At 40.3% G+C, this 21,619-nt stretch overlaps 1 protein-coding gene across 3 annotated transcripts in view; it reads right to left on the reverse strand.

Annotated features, from left to right (window-relative positions):
• ADK (adenosine kinase) overlaps window positions 1–21,619 on the reverse strand; it is a 261,824-nt gene that overhangs the window by 118,872 nt on the left and 121,333 nt on the right. For all 3 annotated transcript variants that reach the window (XM_070945416.1, XM_070945415.1, XM_070945417.1), the window contains 2 exons: window positions 20,276–20,448; window positions 16,291–16,399 (listed from right to left, as the gene is read on the reverse strand). In XM_070945416.1, the coding sequence (XP_070801517.1) occupies window positions 16,291–16,399; window positions 20,276–20,448 (282 nt within the window). The remainder of the gene's footprint in view (window positions 1–16,290; window positions 16,400–20,275; window positions 20,449–21,619) is intronic.

The following is a 21,619-nucleotide window of genomic DNA, read 5'->3' on the forward strand; positions in this document are numbered from 1 at the left end:
GTTGAGGACTGAATTGTGTTTGGTAATCACTACTTGGGTCTTGGTCAAAACACCTAAGTTACCACAAAGTACACTATCTAAATTAATAAATAAATCAAGAGAATATAATAATGAGGTTGCCTTTCAAAGGATTTGAAGTTCTAGCTGCTACACAAAGGCTCATTCATCAGAAAAAACTAGTATACTCTCTACCATGGAATCCTGCATTTACTCGTCCTATATGAACTTTTCCTGCACTTCAAATTCCTTCTCCGTAAATTCTTTCTCATATGGAATCAATTGTGGCCACTATGAGAAGCAGAAACATACTCAATGTTTCAGAGACTTCCCTTGAAAACTTTTATGCTTTCCAAAGAAAGTCTTTAGACCAGTTGATCGGATTATTATTATTATTTTTCTACATTTGCTTATTATACTTTGGATTCAATTTATATTCCCATACTTCAGTAAGTCAGAGATTGCATGTGGCATATGAGTAGCCTGCCAGAGACCACATATCTGGTCAGGAGAGGATCTGGATAGGGACAAAGCAAACTTTCCATGGCAGAGAGATCAAAAAAGTAAGAATCGTGGCCTCATATAGCCGCAGCCAATACTTTCTCCACAGATTCATTGATTCAACTGGATGTAATATTGATTTAGTGAAATATTTTAATATTACTGGCCCATCAGTTTAATAATGTTTCCCACTCACCACATTAAAACAATATATTTGTGTGAGGACTTCTGGAAGAGTGTTAAGAGTTGCACCATGAACCCTGAGGCACTTTGTGCAGCATAGAGTTTGAGATAGTAGATGTAGGAAAAGAGCAGGCAGAGCTGGGGGCCAGAGGTGGTATTTGGTCGGTTCGGTCCAGTTCGTTCGAACTTGTAGCGAAAATAGTGGGTGGGCCTGCCTACCCGCCCCGGCTCTATTCTGTCCTATTTAGGCACATTTTTGAGGCCAGGCGCATGCGCGGAAGGCCGGGTGCATGCACGGAGGTGGCTCACATTTTTGGTGCTGGGCGAACCGGTAGGTAAATTATGTGAATTCCACCCCTGCTGGGAGCGGAGTTAAGTGCGTCATCAGCTTGGAGTTGATGGTCCAAATCCAACCCTCCATGAATTCCATTGACTGTTTTATGGCACCAATTTACTGTATTTTTTTGAGTATAAGACACACCTTTTTCCCCCTAAAAGAGGCTGAAAATTTGGGTGCATCTTAAATTCTGAATGTAGCTTTTTCAAAGCTTTACTTCAGCCCTAATGAGGCGCTAACAAGGCACTAGCGAGCGATCTTTCCAGCTTTGCCTGCTCCCTCCACTCTCCATTGTGCTTTAACAAGGCGCTAGCGAGTAAAGCAATCTCCATGCTTTGCTCTGACTCTCAGCTGTTCTTAAGCTTTTTTTCAGACCTAACTAGACGCTAGCTGAGTGAAGCGATCTCCCCGTCCTTTGCCTGCTTTTCTCATTGCTGCTTCCTCTCAGCTGTGCCTTAGAAGCTGTTTTTTATCCCAAAGCAGGGGATAAAGAAACCAGCAAACTAATGTGCTGAAACTGACCAGACTAAGGACACTAGCCAGATGAATAGGTAGGCAGATTCCCCCCCCCACATTTTCCTCCCCAAAAACTAAACTGTGTCTTATACTCCGAAAAATACGGTAGTATTGAACCTTAGTTGACTAGATTCTTCTGTAGTCTTGAGCAATAAATCTTTGAACTGCAACCTCCTAATGTATGGTCCTGACCCTTTCCGCCTGACATTAACCTCCTGTCTTATTCTCACCGGAGTTGTGCATTTACAATCAAAATTTTTGACAGTGCTTTCAAAGTCATTATGACGTCCATCCCACAATAAATGCTGAGGATGTTGAATGTTACCTCAGAATAGGAATTCCCACTCTTTTCCTGCCTTTTCTAAGAGATGTCAGCTTTTATTGATCTAAAAACAAATGTGCTTTTAGTTCTTGAGAATGACTGCACACCCACATACAAACCATAGGCAGGTTTACGTAAGTGTTATAGACATAGAGAAAGCTTCAATGTTAATGTCTACTTTTTTTCTATAAGAATGGGCGCTAACAGCCATCACGGAACAAGGGAGAGACTAAGAGCAACTCTCTCTAATTCCCCAGAGGAAGTAGAGACAGCCCATTAAGATCAGTGGGTTTCTCCATAGGATCACAATACTGACAACCAATCAGTCAAATCCTGTAATGTCTTGCTTTACAGAAGGCAAATTAGCAAGTCAGCCCCCTGTTGACACGAGTGCAAAAGTTGGAACTTGGAATCAAGCCAAAGAAGTGCGGTAGTTGGCACCGCTGTCTTCTTCAAACTAAATGAAGGACTTCCTCCCCATTGACTCTCCTACATGCGCACATTTCTAGACACGAGGTGGGGGAAAAAACGGTCAAGCCTATTTATTACACTGATAGTTTTAGGTCAAAGTGTACCGGAGTCCATAGCCGGATTCTCTCTGTACCAGTTACAGCAGGGGTGTCAAACTCGATTTCATTGAAGGCTGCACTGGGTTGTTTGACCTGGGGGTACCAGGGAGGCGTGGCCAGGTTGGGTGTGGCCAGCTCGACGTCACTCCTGTCAGGGGCACCTGTTGTGGCCCGAGCGCTCTGCCAGGGAAAAGGGGCTCCTGAGCTCAGTTTTCGGCCGCCAGGGCCTCTGCAACCCTCTGCCAGTGAAAACGGAGCTCAGAGGATTGCAGGAGGCCTTGGCGGCCGAAAACGGAGCTCGGGAGCCCCTTTTCCCTGGCAGAAGCACCACGGGTTGGTCCTTTGGTGTTTCCAGGGCAGCCCCGCAGGCCAGATTTAAATACCCTGTGGGCCGGATCCGGCCCCCGGGCCTTGAGTTTGACACCCCCGAGTCACAGAATGAAGTGGAGCATAGAATGTTCTGTAAAATTAATTAATAACTTAATTATGCAATCTGACAGGTTCAAAGTTGTAAGAGTTGCAAATACGAAGTATGTGTAACTGGTAAATTCCCGTCACGTCCTGCTATGCTGCCTTATTGGGAAGTCCATCATGCTGGGAAAAGTGGAAGGAAAAATAGAAAGAGGAAAACCAGGAGCAAGATGAATGGATTCAATTGTAGTAGTGATGGGTGCCGTGCTAGAACTTTTGAAGGCCCAAATCAGGGATAGAGCTTACTGGAGAAAATTCTTTATTCTTCGCTGTTTCTAAAAGAGTATTGTTAATGAATATGGAAAGGTCTCAAGCCTGTAATTTATTGTGTGTAATAGATTCTAATTTATTTAATATCATTTAATATTAAAACAATTTGCTATTATTATATTAAATTAATATTATCAAATATTCTCTGATTTGTCAATTATTATTTTATTCGGATTTATGAAAGTGTATTGAACGGATGCAGCTTCCAAGGTACTGTTTTGATTTATATTCTAGTTTTTTGACTTAATATCTTGTCTTCCATTGTATTTTGGTTTTTTTTTTTTCTTTACTAAAAACGGTGCACTTCTTTTCATTCCACTACCTCAATACAACCCTAAGTGGCAGAATCTTTGTGTAGTGGTGCATTTTTAATTCAAAAACATCAATGAAGGTCACCACAGTTGATGCCAAACTACCTCCATCTTGAGTGAATGGAACTTGAGCTGAAAAAAATTGGTCTGTAATATGCTGGCTCAGGAATTCTGGGAGTTGAAGTCCACAAGTCATAAAGGGGCCATCATTCCCATCTCTGCTTTAAAGCCTTGTTGCACCATGACACTAATGTAATAAAAGAGAGGTAGAATCTAACAAAAAAGAGGCAATTGGAGAAAATTTAGCTAATATATCAAATACACAGATGTTCATTTATCTAGATAAAAGCAATGATAATTTATGGAGAAACAAGCAAAGATAATTTATGGAGGAAGAATGCTTATTTAAATTATTTTTCTGTGATTTAATGAAATCACTCCATTGCGCTATATTTTGCTCCTTTATTAACTGCTGCACTAAATTACTAAGGTAAATGAAGCCAGTCCTGACAAGCTCAAAGATAAGCAAAATAGTACTACAGTATTATCTAAATGTAAACAATTTTTTACTGAGTTATATTTATAGCACTTTAAGGAACATTCACAGCATCTGCTGGACAAAATAGCTGGGCAGATCATTTGGAAAGAAAGGGACCTTAGAGGTCTTCTAGCCCAACCCTCTGCACAAACAGGAGACCCTATGCCATTCTGGACAACTGGTTGTTCAGTCTCTTCTTGAAAACCTCCAGTGTTGGAGCACCCACAATTTCTGGAGGGATGCCATTCGACTGGTTTATTATGAAACCACTGGGTGAGGTCATTTGCAAGTACGGAATGCAATATTACCATGATGCTGATGTCACTCACTAATACATCTGTGTGGATGGATGGCTGATATTGTTATGGTGTTGACTGATGACTGGCGGTTGTAAGGGTTTGAGGGGGATCTGTGGCTTCCCAGTGTCTGACGATATGCCATCTTGGACTTTGAATTGGATGGCGTTTCCCCAAGACAGAGCTGCCGCACAATTTGGAGATTGGTCAGCAACCTGAGGCTCTGGAGCCACATGTAGCTCTTTCATCCCTCTGCTGCGGCTCCGTCGCTGGTCGGCTCCACAATTGATAGGGCTTTTGGTTAGGACAGGTAGAGGAAACAGGATGCCGCGCTAGGAGGAGACTCTATGGTGGGGGAACTGGATTTCTGGTCGGCAGAGGAAAAAGGACGCCACACTAGGAGTCTCTATGGTGGGAGAACTGGACCTCCAGTTGGCTCCAGAATTGAATGGGGGGCTTCCGGTTAGGACCTTTGTGCCTCTTTTGAGTGTTTAAGGTTGCCGACCCCTGAGATAGACTCACAGTTACTGCTCAATGAGCAAATGGTGGCCGTAGCTGGGCGGACCTTCACGGCGAATCATCTTGTGTACCAACTGCACCCTTTCCTGAACTGACGGCTCACTCATGCCTTGGTCACTTCCTGCTGGGATTACTGCAACACAATCCACATGGAGCTGCCCTTGAAGACCACTTGACAATTATAAGTGGTCCAGAATGCAGCAGTGTTGGACACTCCTAGGTCTGCCCATATTACACCCCTGTTAAACGAATGGCACTGGCTCCCAGTTCCAGGTACAATTCAGGGTGCCAGTTATCACCTTTAAAGCTCTATATGGCAAGGCACCAGGTTTACTTATTTATTATTCATTTATTTAATTTGTATCCCGATTTCCGCTATTCTTACAAATAACCCAAGTGATGAACATATCCAACACACCTTCCTCTTCCTATTTTCCCCACAACAACAGCTTTGTGAGGTGGGGTGGGGTGGGAGAGAGTGACTGGCCCAAAGTCACCTATCTGGGTTTCATGGCTAAGGAAGGACTTGAACTCATAGTCTCATGATTTCTATCTAGCCTGGTGCCTTAACCACTAGATGAACTAATCCGCCTTTTCCTGAGGTACCTGCCCATCCCACCAGAATGGATAAGGTCCAAGTAAGGTCCTTCCCTTAAGCATTGTTACCCTGTGGAGGGATGCCTTTTTCATTGTGACTCTTGCACAACAGAACACCTTCCTACTGGAACTGGCAACCTACTCACCCCTTTTAATCTTCTGGAGACCATACAAGACATGGGCAGGAGTGAAATGCTACCGGTTCACTCCAGTTCGGGTGAACCGGTAGTAAAAAAATGCTTTAAAAAAGTAAAAAAAACAGTTCTGACGATCACAGCTGTGCTGAGCGATCATCGGAAACCTTTTAAAAACTTTTTTAAAGCGTTTTTTTTACTAACAGTTTGGGCGACTAGGTAGTAAAAAATGCTTTAAAAAAGTAAAAAAAAAAAAAGGTTCCGACAATCGCGTGGCACAGCTGTGATCTTGGGGACCTTTTAAAAACCTTTTTAAAGCATTTTTTTACTACCAATTCGGCGAATAAGTAATAAAAAATGCTTTAAAAAGTTAAAAAAAAGAATTGGCCATGCCCACCCAGTCACATGACACCTCACCACCATCAAGCCACGCCCACAGAACTGGTAGCAAAAATGTTTGCATTTCACCACTGGACCTGGGGGTCCCCCAGGTCCTGGGACAGAGCCGCATCATAAGGAGACAATATGTGGTTGTAATACCAGGTTTTTCTGTTTTTCCTTTTAGTGTTTTCATTTTAGTTGTATGCATGGATTTAATTGTTGGGTGTAAGTTGCCCAGGGCTTGATTTTAAGATGAGCGGCTATACAAATATTTGAACGAAATAACAGAATAAAACATATTAGAAGTCACTTTTATTCTATATTTTATAGGACAGTGAGATATCAATATTAAGAACAATAGGTCAATTTATATCAGTAAACGTTACTGGATTATGTCTGAAGAGGCTGATATGAAGAGCCAGACTTCATATTTTAGAAACTACAGTAAAAATTTAGAAGAATTGTATTTACATAAACAATAACGTCTAACAATGAAAATTGTGTGAAGCAAATATGATTAGAAAGTTTGCAATTTTATTATTGGATAGTAAATGTTTTTTTAACGATTAGTTTTATTTTATTCCTCATAAAGTAGGCACAAAAACTTTCGAGTGAAACCTTAAAAGGTTTCTCCTTGCCTTTGGTGCCTGAGTATTAGTTTTAGTGTCAATTTTAATTTTAAATGTGATTTTTAATTTATTATCTTAATATACGCTTATGAACCATTGTTATAATTTTGGCAGCATACTTCAAATATTGCAAAGATGAATAATGATCCTAGCAGGGCGCTGACATATTGTTGGGTTAAAAAGCATCTATCAGATATGAATTACATTGTTGGTTTGTTCTCTAGTTTCAAATATGAATTTAGCAATGCACCTGGGACTAGGTGGAAAAAAAATAACATTCACATCATATGAAATATATTAAATTCAAGAGGGATTCAATAACTTTCAACTTTTCATCTTCCCTGGGAACATATTATCATGGGAATATTCTTCCCCAAATTTTTGCAATATTGTCAGTTGATGAGATGCTCACTAATAGTGATCTTATATCTAGGTTATTTTAATTTAATCCTTTGTTTGAACTGAGGAACCAAAGTACGCAATATTATTCTGATCCTTTGCGGTGCAATTTTTCTTTTGATGGGTTGGCTTTGAAGAGTAGATTTCTTCATTTTAATCAACTCACTTTAAAATTTCACTATGTGCTGCCATTACAACTTGGAACAAGTTCTTTTTCAGGCTCAAATCATCCTACTTTGGACACTTTATTCGAAGACCCCACCCTCTAGAAAAAGCTTGAATGCTGGGAAAGATAGAAGGAAAGAGAAGAGGGTAGCAAGATGATGTCCTCAGTTACAGTGGCTGTAACTATTGAGGCACCATTGGAAGACCTAAAAAAATCCAGTGTCCAATGCTTTAAAACCCAGTGTGCCTCAGTCTTGGCAACTTGAAGAGATGTTGACATGCAGGCTGAGGAATTCTGGGAGTTCAAGTCCACATCTCTTCAAGTTGCCTCCTTTCAATACTATTGAGGATGATTCCCAGAGTGTTATTTCCACTATGTGATGATTTTTAAAGTTAATTAGATAACAGAATTGGTCTAGGAAGCAAAAAAAAAAAGGAAAGAAAGAAAGAAGAAGAAATATGCTCTGCTTATTTCATTGGTAGGACTGTTCTTACTCTTCAATATCGGCCTATTGCAGAATCATGAAGTTCTAAAGTAAAAGGAGCCACTGAGGTCATCAAGACTCAGTCCTGCTCACTGTAAGACACCCACATCAACTCTAGCCTCCCCCTGAAGACACCAATGAAGGAGAGCGTCTTGTTTTCTTCTTGGGTGTCCATGCATTCTTACAACCCAAGAAGCACCAATAAAATACATGAAACGTTAGACTGCTAAATTCTCAGGGTTTAATTTAGTCTAAATATGACAACGTTGTATTTTTTCCTAAGTAAGAACATGTTTCTACTTATAAGCAAAGTAGTTTGAAGGTCACCTGTGCATTGGCCCAGTGTTTATTCTGCAGGTTCTTTTCCTCGGGTGGCCTTTCCTTGAGGTTGGATTGGTCTCGGAAGAATGAATGGAAAGGCAGAAACACTGACAATTGTTATTGAATACTGATGTTATAAAAAATAACCCACACTAAACAAGTGTTCCAATGTAAAACAAATCCAACCTCCCACAAGGAGCTGAGTAAGAACATTATTCAGGTAAGTACAAACACATTACATCAACTCAGAACACCGGAAAAAGGAAACAGCTCACCTATACAACAACTTCCAAGAAAATGGATACCCACGCTACTTTCTTAAAAAGGTGCCTGATCATTCCACCCACTATAACACAACCAACACAAGCTATAAAAAGAATAACATTATAGTAGATTAAAAACATCTCAGAAACCACCAGACTATTATAACCACGTGGCATGACTGTAGCACGCACACTAACTAAATCCCTCCAAAACATCATATGTAAACCAAAAAATCCAATAGCCCAAGAAGAACAAACGGGGGTCACTTACAACATCCAGTGTAAGGACTTAAAAGCCACTATGTAGGACAGATAGACAGAAGACCAGCAAAGCACATTCATGAAAACGAATTAGTTGTCAGAAGATATGCTGAAAGCTCCTTAATCAAACAATACATGGACAGACTCAACCATAGTTTCAACTGGAAAGCTCAGAGCATCCTAAACCAATCCAAATTCCAAAACGGTAAGAATTTCCTGGAAGCATGGCATTCAGACAAATCAGTCATCAATTGGCCGTGATGGCAAAACTGTGGCATGTGTGCCAGAGGTGGCACGCAGGGTCCTCTTTGTGGGCACACGTGCCATCGCCAGTTGGTCTTTGGGTTTCTGGCGCTCTGGCACGCGTGTTCCGGTTTGGGCACTCAATGCCGAAAAGGTTCGCCATCACTGATATATAGAGATAAACCACATTTACAAACCATTCAAAAAAGACAATAAAAATGCCAAGAAGGAAACAGAAACAGCAGAATACATCCTCTCCAGCAGCCAACCCCCAGATAACCAGGTATTAAGACTAGACAAACATTCAAGCAGAAAGCAATATCCTAATCAAGGAATTGCCAAGGAGAAAATCACACCTACAGCAATACTGGCAGGGCTAGCTACTATAAATAGGGAGCAAGCCCCACATTCACTGATAATGTTACCTAGTTGGGTAATGAAACCTCTGCATGTAAAGAAGCTCAGAGAGCACCAAGGACCATACAGTTCAACCCAGAGATACACATATTCTCTTCTATTGGAACTGATTATATTCCTTATCTTTTTGTTTGCATAAACACTCAGTCAGTAAAATAACAATGAGTTCTCCCAGTTGATTTACTGTAAGTAGAGAGGGATTACAAAAAAACTGGCATTTACTCCTAACTGCCTCTGGAATATTTTCTTTATCATTTATTTATTTATTTATTTATTTATTTATTTATTTATTTATTTATTTATTTATTTATTTAATTAATTAATTTCTATACCGCCTTCCTCCCATAGGACTCAAGGCGGTGTACAGTCAAAAAAAATATAGACACACAAACATCATAAAATTGCTAATTAAAATTATTACTTAGTTTGGTCAATTAAATAAAACCCAGAATTAGATCATTTATGATTTAAAAAATCATTCACATGTTCATATGTTTAGCCCCGCCTGTTGGAACATCAGGGTCTTGAGGGCACGGCGGAAAGCACGGAGATCAGGGATATTTTGTATCTCAGGGGGCAGTTCATTCCAAAGGGTTGGAGCCCTCACAGAGAAGGCCCTCCCCCTGGGAGTCGCCAGTCGGCATAATTTGACTGACGGTACCCTGAGTAGTCCCTCCCTGTGAGAACGAACTGGTTGGTGGGAGGCTATCATGAGATGCTCTCTGAACAAAACCATCTATTTCAGTAGAATTATTCCCAAATTTCAAATTCATGGAGAATTCTATGCTCTTGACTATCTTTTTCCAAACTCATTTCTACTAAAAACAAAAAAACAAAAAAACCCCAAAACCATTTTACCTGTATCAGATACCAAATAATTTTGATTTAGGCCTCAATCAAGAAAAGACAACCAACCAACTCTGGTTCTACCACGCAAAGAAGCTTTTGCTTCAAAATCTGAAAGCATATTCTGCCTCAACCCAACTTTATTTAATCAGTTTATTTTATTATTTTTTTCCTGCAGAGGGGAAAAAAAAACAGAGCCGACATATATCCATATTCATTCACCCGGCATGTTTTTAGTAAGCAACATTATAGAGTTCAAAAGCAACTGAATTATCTGAATTTCCAAATCTTCTCCGAAAGATAAAGAGAGCCTGGCCTTCCACTCGCCTCTGGTGAGTGTGGAATATATTTATTTATGCCGCTCGGAAAAAGACACGCTGGATCTCCAGCCATTAAGCCAGTAAAAATTACACGCTGTGCTCATCTGTCTGTTAGGTATCTGTCAAGTGCAAAATTGTACATAACCATTTTCAAAGTAATAACGATGTTTTATCATTTTAATTACAAAGCTTTGAAAAAACATTCCCTGAAGGAGGTGTGTTGGGGTGGTCTAAATTAACTGTAGCGCTATCGCCCAAGGGTAGCTGAAAAGAGACGGAGCTACCAAATTTCATAGCAGTTAGAGCAGCTGTCTTCTTGCCTCTGGGATGCCGGGGTATTTAACAAGCAGACAGCCTGGCACTGGCCTCTGATTAGCAACGTTCAAAGATGGCTGGGCAGAATTTGCGGAGGCTCCATTGTTCAGCATTTGATTAAACATCTGGAGGATTTTACCATTATGCTCTTCCCAAATATTCACTTCGAAAAAATTCTTTGCAAGGGCTGTCATATGTGCTTCCCGATTTGACCGTCAAGGCACGGAATCAAATTCCACCTTGCGGTAAAAGCAACCCTTTTAATAAAAGGGGGAGAAGGAGGGAGGGAGGGAGGGAGGGAGGGAGGGAGAGAGAGAGAGAGAGAGAGAGAGAGAGAGAGAGAGAGAGAGAGAGAGAGAGAGAGAGAGAGAGGAGAAACTAGTTTACCAAAAAGAAAAAATTGCAAAATGGGAACGCAAACCCTTCTAATTTTCAAATCAAAAGACTGCAAGGGGAGAATAGAAACTGCAGGACTGGTTTTGCTGCAGCTTATACTAAAACAAAGAATCTAGAAATTAAAAAAAGAGCTAACACTTCGGCACCTGCATCTAAAACATTTCAGGAATATACTCTTTAGGAAATCTGTCTGTCCTATCTATCTACCTACCTACCTACCTACCTACCTACCTATCTGCATCTATCTATCCATCCATCCATCTATCTATTGGTATCTATCTATCTATCTATCTATCTATCTATCTATCTATCTATCTATCTATCTATCTATCATCTATCTACAGTATCTATCTATCTATCTATCTATCTATCTATCTATCTATCTATCTATTTATCTATCTATCTATCTATCTACATCTATCCATCCATCCATCTATCTATTGGTATCTATCTATCTATCTATCTATCTATCTATCTATCTATCTATCTATCTATCTACATCTATCCATCCATCCATCTATCTATTGGTATCTATCTATCTATCTATCTATCTATCTATCTATCTATCTATCTATCTATCTAATTTTAAAACTCCTCATCTCTTTCATAGATATAGAATGCTCAAATAATGCTACTCGAAGGGCAATTTCTGAAGGAGAGGAAAAAAAAAACCCTCCACATTGTGTGTTCACACACTCTTATTCTTCCCTGCCTTCGACTATCTTTAAAAAAAATAATAATAATAATTGTGCATCAACCATTATTGTCAAAGTAGCCAGGTAGGTCTCTGCCAATGGCCTTCTTCCTCCGGAAGCGATGTTCTCCTACTCTACCCAATCCGTCTGAGGGAATAAGAGTGGATGTTTTGTTCCAAAGAGCCGAAAACAATAGGTTAATGCAAAATGGCGGCCTTGAAAACGCATCTGTCGGTAGGGATCAGATTGCAGGCGAGCGCCTGGTGGGCCCGGAGGGTTCTGCGTTTCCACAGCCTGGGCGCATGCATGTCTTTAAAGGGGTGGGAAAGGAGCTAAGTATCTGCACTAACCTCCAATTAAAGTCAATCATAAAAACAGCCTATTTAATGAGTGCAGATTTCTTTGGGTAATTATAACGCCAACCACTTTTTCCCTCTTTTAAATCTGTAATTCTGTCTTCTTCTTATTGCTTGCTTTGTCATTAATTGCCTCAGGACCTTGATTTCCTAGCAACAGACTCTGCCACCAAACATTTGGCTCCGGTTCAACATTTCCTTTGTGAAAATCACATGGTGGTTCCTGGGCAGAGCAACCAGACTTTGCTGTAAATGCTCTAATCGGGCTGCTTTTTCTCGGGAGCCAAAGGAAATTTAGCTGCAATTTCAAGGCTGTAGAGACGGAAGGGGGGGGGGGGGAAACAAGAAGCATCTGGTAATTTCTCAAGACGCGATCAATAGCGCCAGTGGGCGTTTCAAGCTAAGGAGGCCATTTCAACGTTTTGATAAATAAATAAATTCCAGCTCATCACAGATCAAAATGGGTTCCGTTCCACCTCCAAGGCAAGATTCTTGAATGCGATTTGGGGGTAGGGTGGGGTTGGCCTTAATTGCTTCTCTTGTTTTTGTTCCCCATGTTCCAAAGGTATATTTTATTTTATTTTTAATTCCTCGTTTTCACATTATCTTGAAATTGTCCATTGCCCAGAGACGCATTTGTGAATTGGGGCAGCCTTATCAATCTAACACAAACAAATAAATATATTTTTGAAGGATTGTTTCACGGGCTGTAAGTGGGGCGACAAAGAGAGTCTAAATGTGATAAATCGGGTTAATATACAGAAAAGTAGATGTAGATGTAGCTTATTGTATTATTCTTAGGCACCACCAGGAAGAGACAGCCTGGCAAACACTTCCATAAAGGGACCGAAAGAAAAGCCAATATCAAGGAAAGGAAATGGCCGATGATGTCCCTCAAGATCTAAAGAGTCAGGGCTGGTCTTTGTGAACTCCTTAAGATTCATATATCATTCAATTAAATTCTAAGACGTTAATCCAGCAGCAATCTCTGAATGACCTCATTACTGGAAGCTGCCTGCATCACAAAAATAAGACATCACTGGGGGAAAAAAAAGCACAACAATGCCTATCAGCAAGAGATATTAAGCATAATTAGTTTTAGTTGATTGAGTGAGCAGGCCTCAAGGGTTCTGTTGTCCCATCACGGAAGCCTCATCCTGACTTGCCCAACCCAGAACAAGCATTGTGAAGAAGGTGTGGAGTCAGGTATATTCCCACGTTATACTGTTTTGTGTAACCCTTTGCAAGCAATTTACTTGATGGATTGTAAAGGGATGCTTTTAGTCGTATGCAAGAATCAACAACAGATGTGCAGATATTTAGTAAGCTGCACAAAACGCCAATCTGGAGGAACATTAACACTAGCTGAAGAAAACAACTTTTTTTTAATGAATTTGTTCCTCTTGGATAATCTTTTCTTTCTTTCTTTTTTTTTCACATTTCTCACCAGCTGTTTCTGCACACCTCAGGTAATATGATGGCAGCGACTGTTATTAATACATTACACTCACGTTATTTGTTTCTATCTGTCAGAATTGCCTTCTACAATTTGAATCAGAGAATGCACGAATAAGAAGAACCAGCCATTGCATAGTCTAACCCTTCTCAGTGAAGAAGCTCACTAAGACCTTCCCAACATGTTGTCTAAGACCACACCTAGAGTACTGCATCCAGTTTTGGTCACCACACTATAAAAGAGATGTTGAGATGCTGGAAAGAGTGCAGAGGAGAGCAACCAGGATGATTAGGGGACTGGAGACTAAAACATAGGAAGAACGGTTGCAGGAACTGGGCATGGCTAGTCTAGTGAAGAGAAGGACCAGGGGAGATATGATAGCTATCTTCCAATATTTGAGGGACTGCCACAGAGAGAAGGGGGTCAACCTATTTTCCAAAGCACCTGAAGGCCAGACAAGGAATAACAGATGGAAACTGACCAAGGAGAGATTTAACCTAGAAATGAGGAGGAACTTTCTGACAGAACAATCATCCAATGGAACAGCTTGCTGTTCTGGAAGCTTCATCACTTGAGACTTTCAAGAAGAAGCTTCAAGAAGAGATTGGACTCCCATTTGTCAGAAATGGTGTAGGGTCTCCTTCTGAGTGGGGGATTGGACCAGATGACTTATAAGGTCCTTTCCAACTCGGTTAATCCATCAACCATCACCCATCACTCCAATGGGAACCCAACATTGCTCAAATAATTTTAATGCTTAGTAGCTCTTAAAATCAAGGACGTCTTCATAGCGTTCAGCCTGAATCATCTTTCTTTTAATTTCAGCTCGCTAGTTGTTCTCCTGCTTTTGACCAGAGATGAATACCAGAGGTATTCATGAACAAGAGGTTCAAAAAAGTCAAGATATCCATGAGCATGTAAAAATGAGAAGTGCTTCTACTGCATTCTTATGGGAACTATATGGACTTTTTGACACAAACATTCAGACTTCTGGTCTGAGGACTCTGCATCTCACAATCTTCTTACATATTATCATGTACAGTGATGTCTTTACAACTTCGCACTTAGGTCTGCTGCTGTCCCCCAATCCTGACTTGTAGTAGGTGATCCTAGACCAGGGGTCTCCAACCTTGGCAACTTTAAGACTTGTGGACTTCAACTCCCAGAATTCCTCAGCCAGCTTTGCTGAGGAATTCTGGGAGTTGAAGTCCACAAGTCTTAAAGTTGCCAAGGTTGGAGACCCCTGTCTTAGACCACATCTAGGAATGCATCTTTGTCTTGGTAACTCCATTGTAACCAATTTTATTTTCCTGGATCTTTTTAACATTGGTGACGAAGATGAAAGAAAAAAACTCTTTATGCCTCCAGCTCCTTCACCCTCACCTTCATCTTGTAATACTCTGAAGTATTTGCTCTCTTCAAACAATGTCATTTGTCTCCTGATGGACATAAGCAATCAGTCAGTCTGATGAACTTGTGCAATCTTTACACCCCAAGTTCCGGCTATCCACACCAGACAACTTCTGATGGTATCTTGATTGGGCTAGAGCAGGGCTGTCAAACTCGATTTCGTTGAGGGCCACATCAGGGTTGTATTTGACCTGGGGGGGTGCGTGGCCAGCTTGACATCACTCTTGTCAGGGGCGGGGGGGGGGGGGCGTCTGTGGTGGCCTGAGCACTCTGCCAGCAAAAACGGGATCCGGAGCTCCATTTTCAGCCACAATGGCCTCCTGCAGACCTCTGACAGTGAAAATAGAGCAGAGGGGCGGGTGCTTTTCACTTGGAGAGGGCTACAAGAGGTTGTTGTGGCTGAAAAAGGAGTCTGGGAGGGCAGTGCATGGCCCGCTGAGCTTCGTTTTCACCGGCGGAGGCACCGTGGGCTGGTCCTTTGCTGTTTCCAGAGCGGCCCTGCAGACCAGATCTAAGCACCCCATGGGCCGGATCCGGGCTCCGGGCCTTAAGTTTGACACACCTCTATCCCAGTTTGACACAACTGCTATATCCCTCACAGTACTCGAGCCTCCCCCACTAGTAGCAATAGCACTTAAATACCGCTTCATAGTGCTTTACAGCCCTTTCTAAGTGGTTTACAGAGTCAGCCTATTGCCCCCAACAATCTGGGTCCTCATTTTACCCACCTTGGAAGGATGGAAGGCTGAGTCAACCGTGAGCAAGTAAGAATCAAACTGCTGAACTGCTGGCAGTCAGCAGAGTTAGCTTGCAATACTGCATTCTAACTACTACACCACCCAGCTCTTCTCAATACTCTCCACTTCCTCCTCAAGAGAGAGCTTTCTAAGTTGTTTTATTTTTGGGGCGGGGGAATCTTGGCAGAACTTTCTATTTTTTTTTCTATTTTTTAAAAATAATCCTCCAACTTTTAATTTTTGTTTAGTTCTTTGGATGCCTTGTGGTAGAGAAGTGAATAAAAATATTCTAGACAAATATTTTCTTGCATAGTTGTATGAAAGAAGGAACATCCATTATTCTTATCCCTGTCTTATCCCTATCCAAAGCACTTTTGTCTGCATTCAAGAAACAAAGCAAGAATATTCTTATGCTATACTTCAGAAACAAATACTAATTTAGGAAACATCAGGAAAATAACACTGTATAGATTCTTCCCAAGCAAATAGGTCAACAGGCAGCTCAAACTATGAGTGTATGAAAACATTAGTATAAATTCATTTCTAAGATTTGGTTTGCACGAAATGTAATTTGTGTGCCAAAAATTCAAGGTCTCAATGCAAATGAACATTCTGCAACATTAACCACACTTACTGCAATATAATAGACTTTAGCTTTTTCCACCAGCTTCCAGTTCTTCTCCATATCAAGATGTTTTTCCTTCTTATAGCAATTAGCAGCAGCCAAGTTAGCAATCAGAGACCTAAAAAAAAAAATCATTAAAAGAAATCAGCTTTCTAATCCTCTCATAGAATAACTACGATTTCCCTACTATCCCTTAATTCTTTAATCAACAAATTTATGGAATGTCACTGGAGACCATGCCATGTACTCTAAGATGCTACCTAACCTTTCCGCTCCCAATTTTTCAAATATTATGTACAAAGCATTAGAAGGCTGAGAAGCAGGAGCTGCACCCTCATCCCAGTGTGTTGTATTTAATTATTGTTTTCTCTAATAGTCCACTTGGGTAGCTGAGTGTTTAATACTGTATGGAAGGATACCCCAAAGAACCTAATGACTGATACACGGGAGGAAATCGAAAGAGTTTTTCAATTAAAAGTGGAAAAAGCATTAAAATATCAAAGAGCCTACTTTGCTTCCAGAATATAAGATATATTGGGGATACAAGGGGGGAAAAAATCAATGTAAAAGAATCTTAAGAGGGTGGATTTTCTCTCGCTGTGATCTTCAGGAATCTTTTAATAATAAGGAAGGGTTAAGAATGCATTTTTGTGCTTGCCATCCTGCACTCATATAATTATAAAAAGGCAGCAGGGGCAGGTGGACTGATGTTATATGATTATGACATTCATGCAATATGATACATGTTATTTGCACCAGGATACACACAATGACACTTTGATGCCATCATGGCTTCACCAGCAAGCAATGAGTCTGCCCCAAACTGGTTTTCTACCTAGAGCAGAGAAAGGACAGGGAAAATAAGGGAAAAAGAAGCAAAAAAAGAGCATTATTTCCCCCCACTTTCTCTTTTATTAGACATCGGGGAATACACTGCACAATTTTGTTGCTGGTCTTACTTGACTAATTTGCCTGAAGAAGGGGACAGAACAAAGGTGACCTTGAAACAATTAAACAGGGCTGGATAGAGTATTTACATGGAAGATGACAAGGCAATGCTAAAATGATAGGTTAGATTAGGAAGATTAATGCAGGCAATAAAAAACCACCGCAAAGAAAACAACTTTGCCATGTTCATTTAGTCACAAGGAGTGATGGTCTACTCAAGGCAGCTGTCTTTATTTAATGAGCCTCATGCCTTAAAAAGAGATATTTTATATTTAAAAAAAGAGAGAGAGATATTCAGAGTAAGTCTATTCTTCCATCTCCTGGTTGCATTGGTACCAATGTAGGTTAGACCAGGAGGTCTCCAAACTTGGCAACTTTAAGCCTTATGGACTTCAAATCCCAGAATTCCTCATGCTGGCTGGGGAATTCTGGAAGTTGAAGTCCGCAAGTCTTAACGTTGCCAAGTTTGGAGACCTCCTGGTTTGGACTGTTAAGCCAGAGATGGATTTTAGTCTACAGTGAACATTTAAAAATAAATGTCATTCAAATGAAAAAAGCCTGGTTGGTACGGTGGTGTAATACAATTCTGTTATCTTGAGGAGAGTATTAATAAGAAAAACTATCAAAGATCCTGATGCTGCTGTCAAAATGGGGCACATTAAATACAGTCAAGATTTTCATCTTCTATGATCAGAATTATCTAAATCCATACAGACATTTTTTATCTTTTATCCATGTTCTTACTTTGCAAATTTTCAAACCTGCCCACTGCTGTTCCACCAAAATCAAGATATAAACTCTTTTCCAAAAAAGGAGAGAGGCCACCTTTTCAAAATTGCTTTGAGCCGATTAAAAAATGAATGTATAAAAATAGTGTAGATAATGAGGAAAGTATTGTTATCCATATTTTATAATCACAGCTCTTTTTCACAACCGAACAGTCAGCTCTAACTGCAGAATTAATTTTATCAGGGAAAGTGCAGGGAAGTACGAAAACAAGTGGAAATGGATTTATTCTTTCGAAATGCAGCGTAGAAAGCAGAGACATGATTTATAGTGTCAACAGCAAGGAAGTTAAGGAGAAACATTGCGTAATTTCAATTTCTAAATTAAAACCCTTCAATAAACTTGAATGTCAAAATCAACTATCTACTGCACACAATCTCTGGGACACTCCTTAAATGGAATTAATAGGATGGCTTTTAGAAAGTACCTTTGACTTAACTAGATGTATGCCTTTCTTTTATTCTAACCAAATTCTACTGTTTTCAAAATAATCTAAAACTATCCATAGAGTCAAGAATCCCAATTCATACCTTTTAGAGACACCAACCCCGAGCAGAAAGATAATCATCTCCACCCCTTGGACAAAAATGTTTTGCGTAATTAAATACCCCACGATGGGTAGAATATTTTATGTTTAAAAATTCCTGTTAGCCACCCAGAGTTCCATTTGTGGGGTAGGGAGCCATATAAATCCATTTAAACCATCAGCCACACAATGCAGGCTGGTGACCCCCAGGGGGAGGGCCTTCTCTGTGGGGGCACCCACCCTCTGGAATCAGTTGCCCCCTGAGATAAGGAGAATCCATGACCTCAGTGCCTTCCGCCGTGCCCTTAAAACTTTCTTTTTTCAACAAGCCGGGCTGGCTTAATTTCTTTTTAAGGGTTTTTTAATTGTTTTGTTTTGTTTATCGTTTTAATTAATGGGGCCAAATCTATATATATATTTTTAACTGTGTTTTAATATTTGTATTTGATGTTTTTATTTGGCTGTTCACCGCCCTGAGTCCTCAGGGAGAAGGGCGGTATACAAATTCAAAAATAAAATAAATAAAATAAAATAAAATAAAATAATAAACCAACCAACCAACCACCAACCAACCTTGCCCTCTCTGAAATTCACAGCTACACCCTTTCTTCACAATAATAGTATTATTTTTTTTTTACCATTTTTAGAGTTTTTATATCTTTACTTGTCTGAGGCTGTCCAATCCTCTTGTAAATATAGACTAATTTTCTGACCCAGGTCATCCTGCTATAAGTAATATTATTATGACCCCAAGAGCAAATTTGCATATTGCATTATGCCCTGAGACACTGAGCAGACCACACTAAATCATAAACCACAGCTTGCCTCATCACTGAACCCAAATCAAGCCAAGCACACTATGGGTTTATGCTGTGTGTGGACCCAGCCAGAAGGTGAGGCTCAAATCAGGAATTTGATTTGCTGGCCCTCTGTACCAGTCCTTCTCAGCAATGGTCTCCACAGGAGGCAGTCATCAGAAAGACAGAGAGAGGGATGCCGTTTGGTTAGTTGCAAGCACCCAATGAGATATGGGAATCTTATTTCCCCAAATGGAAATGGGGGTGGTAATCAGTGCCTTCCTGGTGTAAGATTTAGTTGCGATCTCTGCCACAATGCAAGCCACGATATAGGCTTCCAGTTATCTTCTGCTTCTTTACTCCATGTCTCAGGAGAACATAGTGTTGTGGCCTGTTGGCCGCCGGCCCCTCCAGCAGCCGAATCATATAAGGAGGAGGCGTGGGAGTCAGGATCAGCATCAAAGCAACCTGAGAGCTCCGAGGGGGAAGAGGGAATGGAGCTGGCAGAGAGAGAGAGAGAGAGAGAGAGAGGCAGAGCCTGGACTGTCCGTCAGCCCTCAGCTGGAGAGTCAACAGTCCCCAGGTCTGGAGGTGGCTGATGAGGAAGTGGAGGAACAGCTGGGTCCAGTGCCTGACACGCGAAAGCACAGAAACCAGAGGAGAGGAGAGCAGTGGAAATCCGTGGGCCGATCCTTGGGATGGAAGAGCCACCACTGCTAGCAAAGTCCCACCCTAGCTCTGGAGATAAAAGGCAGGGGGCGGAGATGAATAGATGTGGCAGACAACTATTCATCTCCCTGCTGGACAGACTTGTTAGCCTGCTGTGAGAAAGATAAACTTTTTGCCGGGGCTGCTGGCGCTCCTAATAAAGGAATCACTGCTTCAACTACAGAGGGTTTGTCATGTTTGGGGAGCTGGGTCAGAACACATAGCTAACCTGTTATCACTGGTGATGCAGGCGGCACAGGTTCCCGTCGGTTCTTCGCTTTGTTCATAGTAGTGAGCATCGACATGGGCTTCTTCCGTTTTTCTTTTGAGGATCTCACCAAATTTATCGGTTCCGATGCAGCCAAAAAAGGTTGCGGCTTTGTAGGGAAACTGGATCATCCACTGCAATTAAAGCGGGAAAAAATGAAACATTTGTAATTACATCTAGATTTCCGTCACACTGTAGAGCGCGTTAAACTGTTTTAAAGGCAAAACTATACAAAAATTTACACTTTAACACCAACTCAATCGATAAGATCTTTAGCTTAAGTTACATTTTGATGGCTTTCAAATTATTTAACTCTTTAGATTGTCCAAAGAAACGAAAATGGACATGTTTTAGTTATATAGTTTATTACCAATATATTAGTTATATAGTTTATTTACCAATTTTATATGTAACCAATAATTCACCTAAAATTCAAATGTTCCAGGAAAACAAAACCAGCAGTTCATTTAGTTTGAAATGCACCAAAATAAATAATGCTTAAACGGAAAACAACTTCAATTTCATTCTAATGAAGGAATGCTAAAGTTATACAGATACTGAATAAAGAGGCAAAAAAGGGGGGAAATTAACACAATTAGGCAATGCAGACTCTACAAGGAACAAACCTCTATATAGAATACAATTGTATATATTTATTTTATTTTATTTATTTATTTTATTATTCATATTTCTATGCCGTCCAACTTTCCGAGGACTCTGGGCAGCTTACAACAAGAACAGTATGAACAATATACAATAAAAAACGTTAAAAAAAACCCCATACACACCGCTCATGGCTGGATCTCGCAAGATCGCAGTGGCGAGATATTGTTGTAGAAGTAGTAGTAGTACTGTAGTAATAATAACAATAACAGGTCCCACCTCCCCCCCACTCCACCCCCTTTTTATGTTTTAGTTTTTGTGTAATTGTAAGTCATAGTGTTACCCTATGGTAGGATGTACATACATACATACATACATTCACACATACATGCATACATACTCATAGATTTGCTGGAAAGTAATAACCCATCAAAGTCCCTGAAAAAGACCTTATCACACATAAAACAATTGTTTTGTTTTTACATTTTTATTAGTACTGCCTATTTACACAACATCAAAAAAAATTAAAAATCCAGATTGGTGAAAGAAAAATGTAAAAATTGAAAAACAAGCACTGAGAAATACATAGAGTGTATGTATGTATCAAAGGCACAAAAAGCATCTCTGTAATCTTAAAAAGAGATATACAACTATTTCAACTACACTAATTACTTCTGTCTAGAAAATATCAGTACAGCTGAA

This window comes from Pituophis catenifer, unplaced genomic scaffold, assembly GCF_029215685.1.
Source record: "Pituophis catenifer annectens isolate HBS135680 unplaced genomic scaffold, rPitCat1.0.hap2 SCAF_6, whole genome shotgun sequence".
Lineage (NCBI taxonomy): Eukaryota > Metazoa > Chordata > Lepidosauria > Squamata > Colubridae > Pituophis > Pituophis catenifer.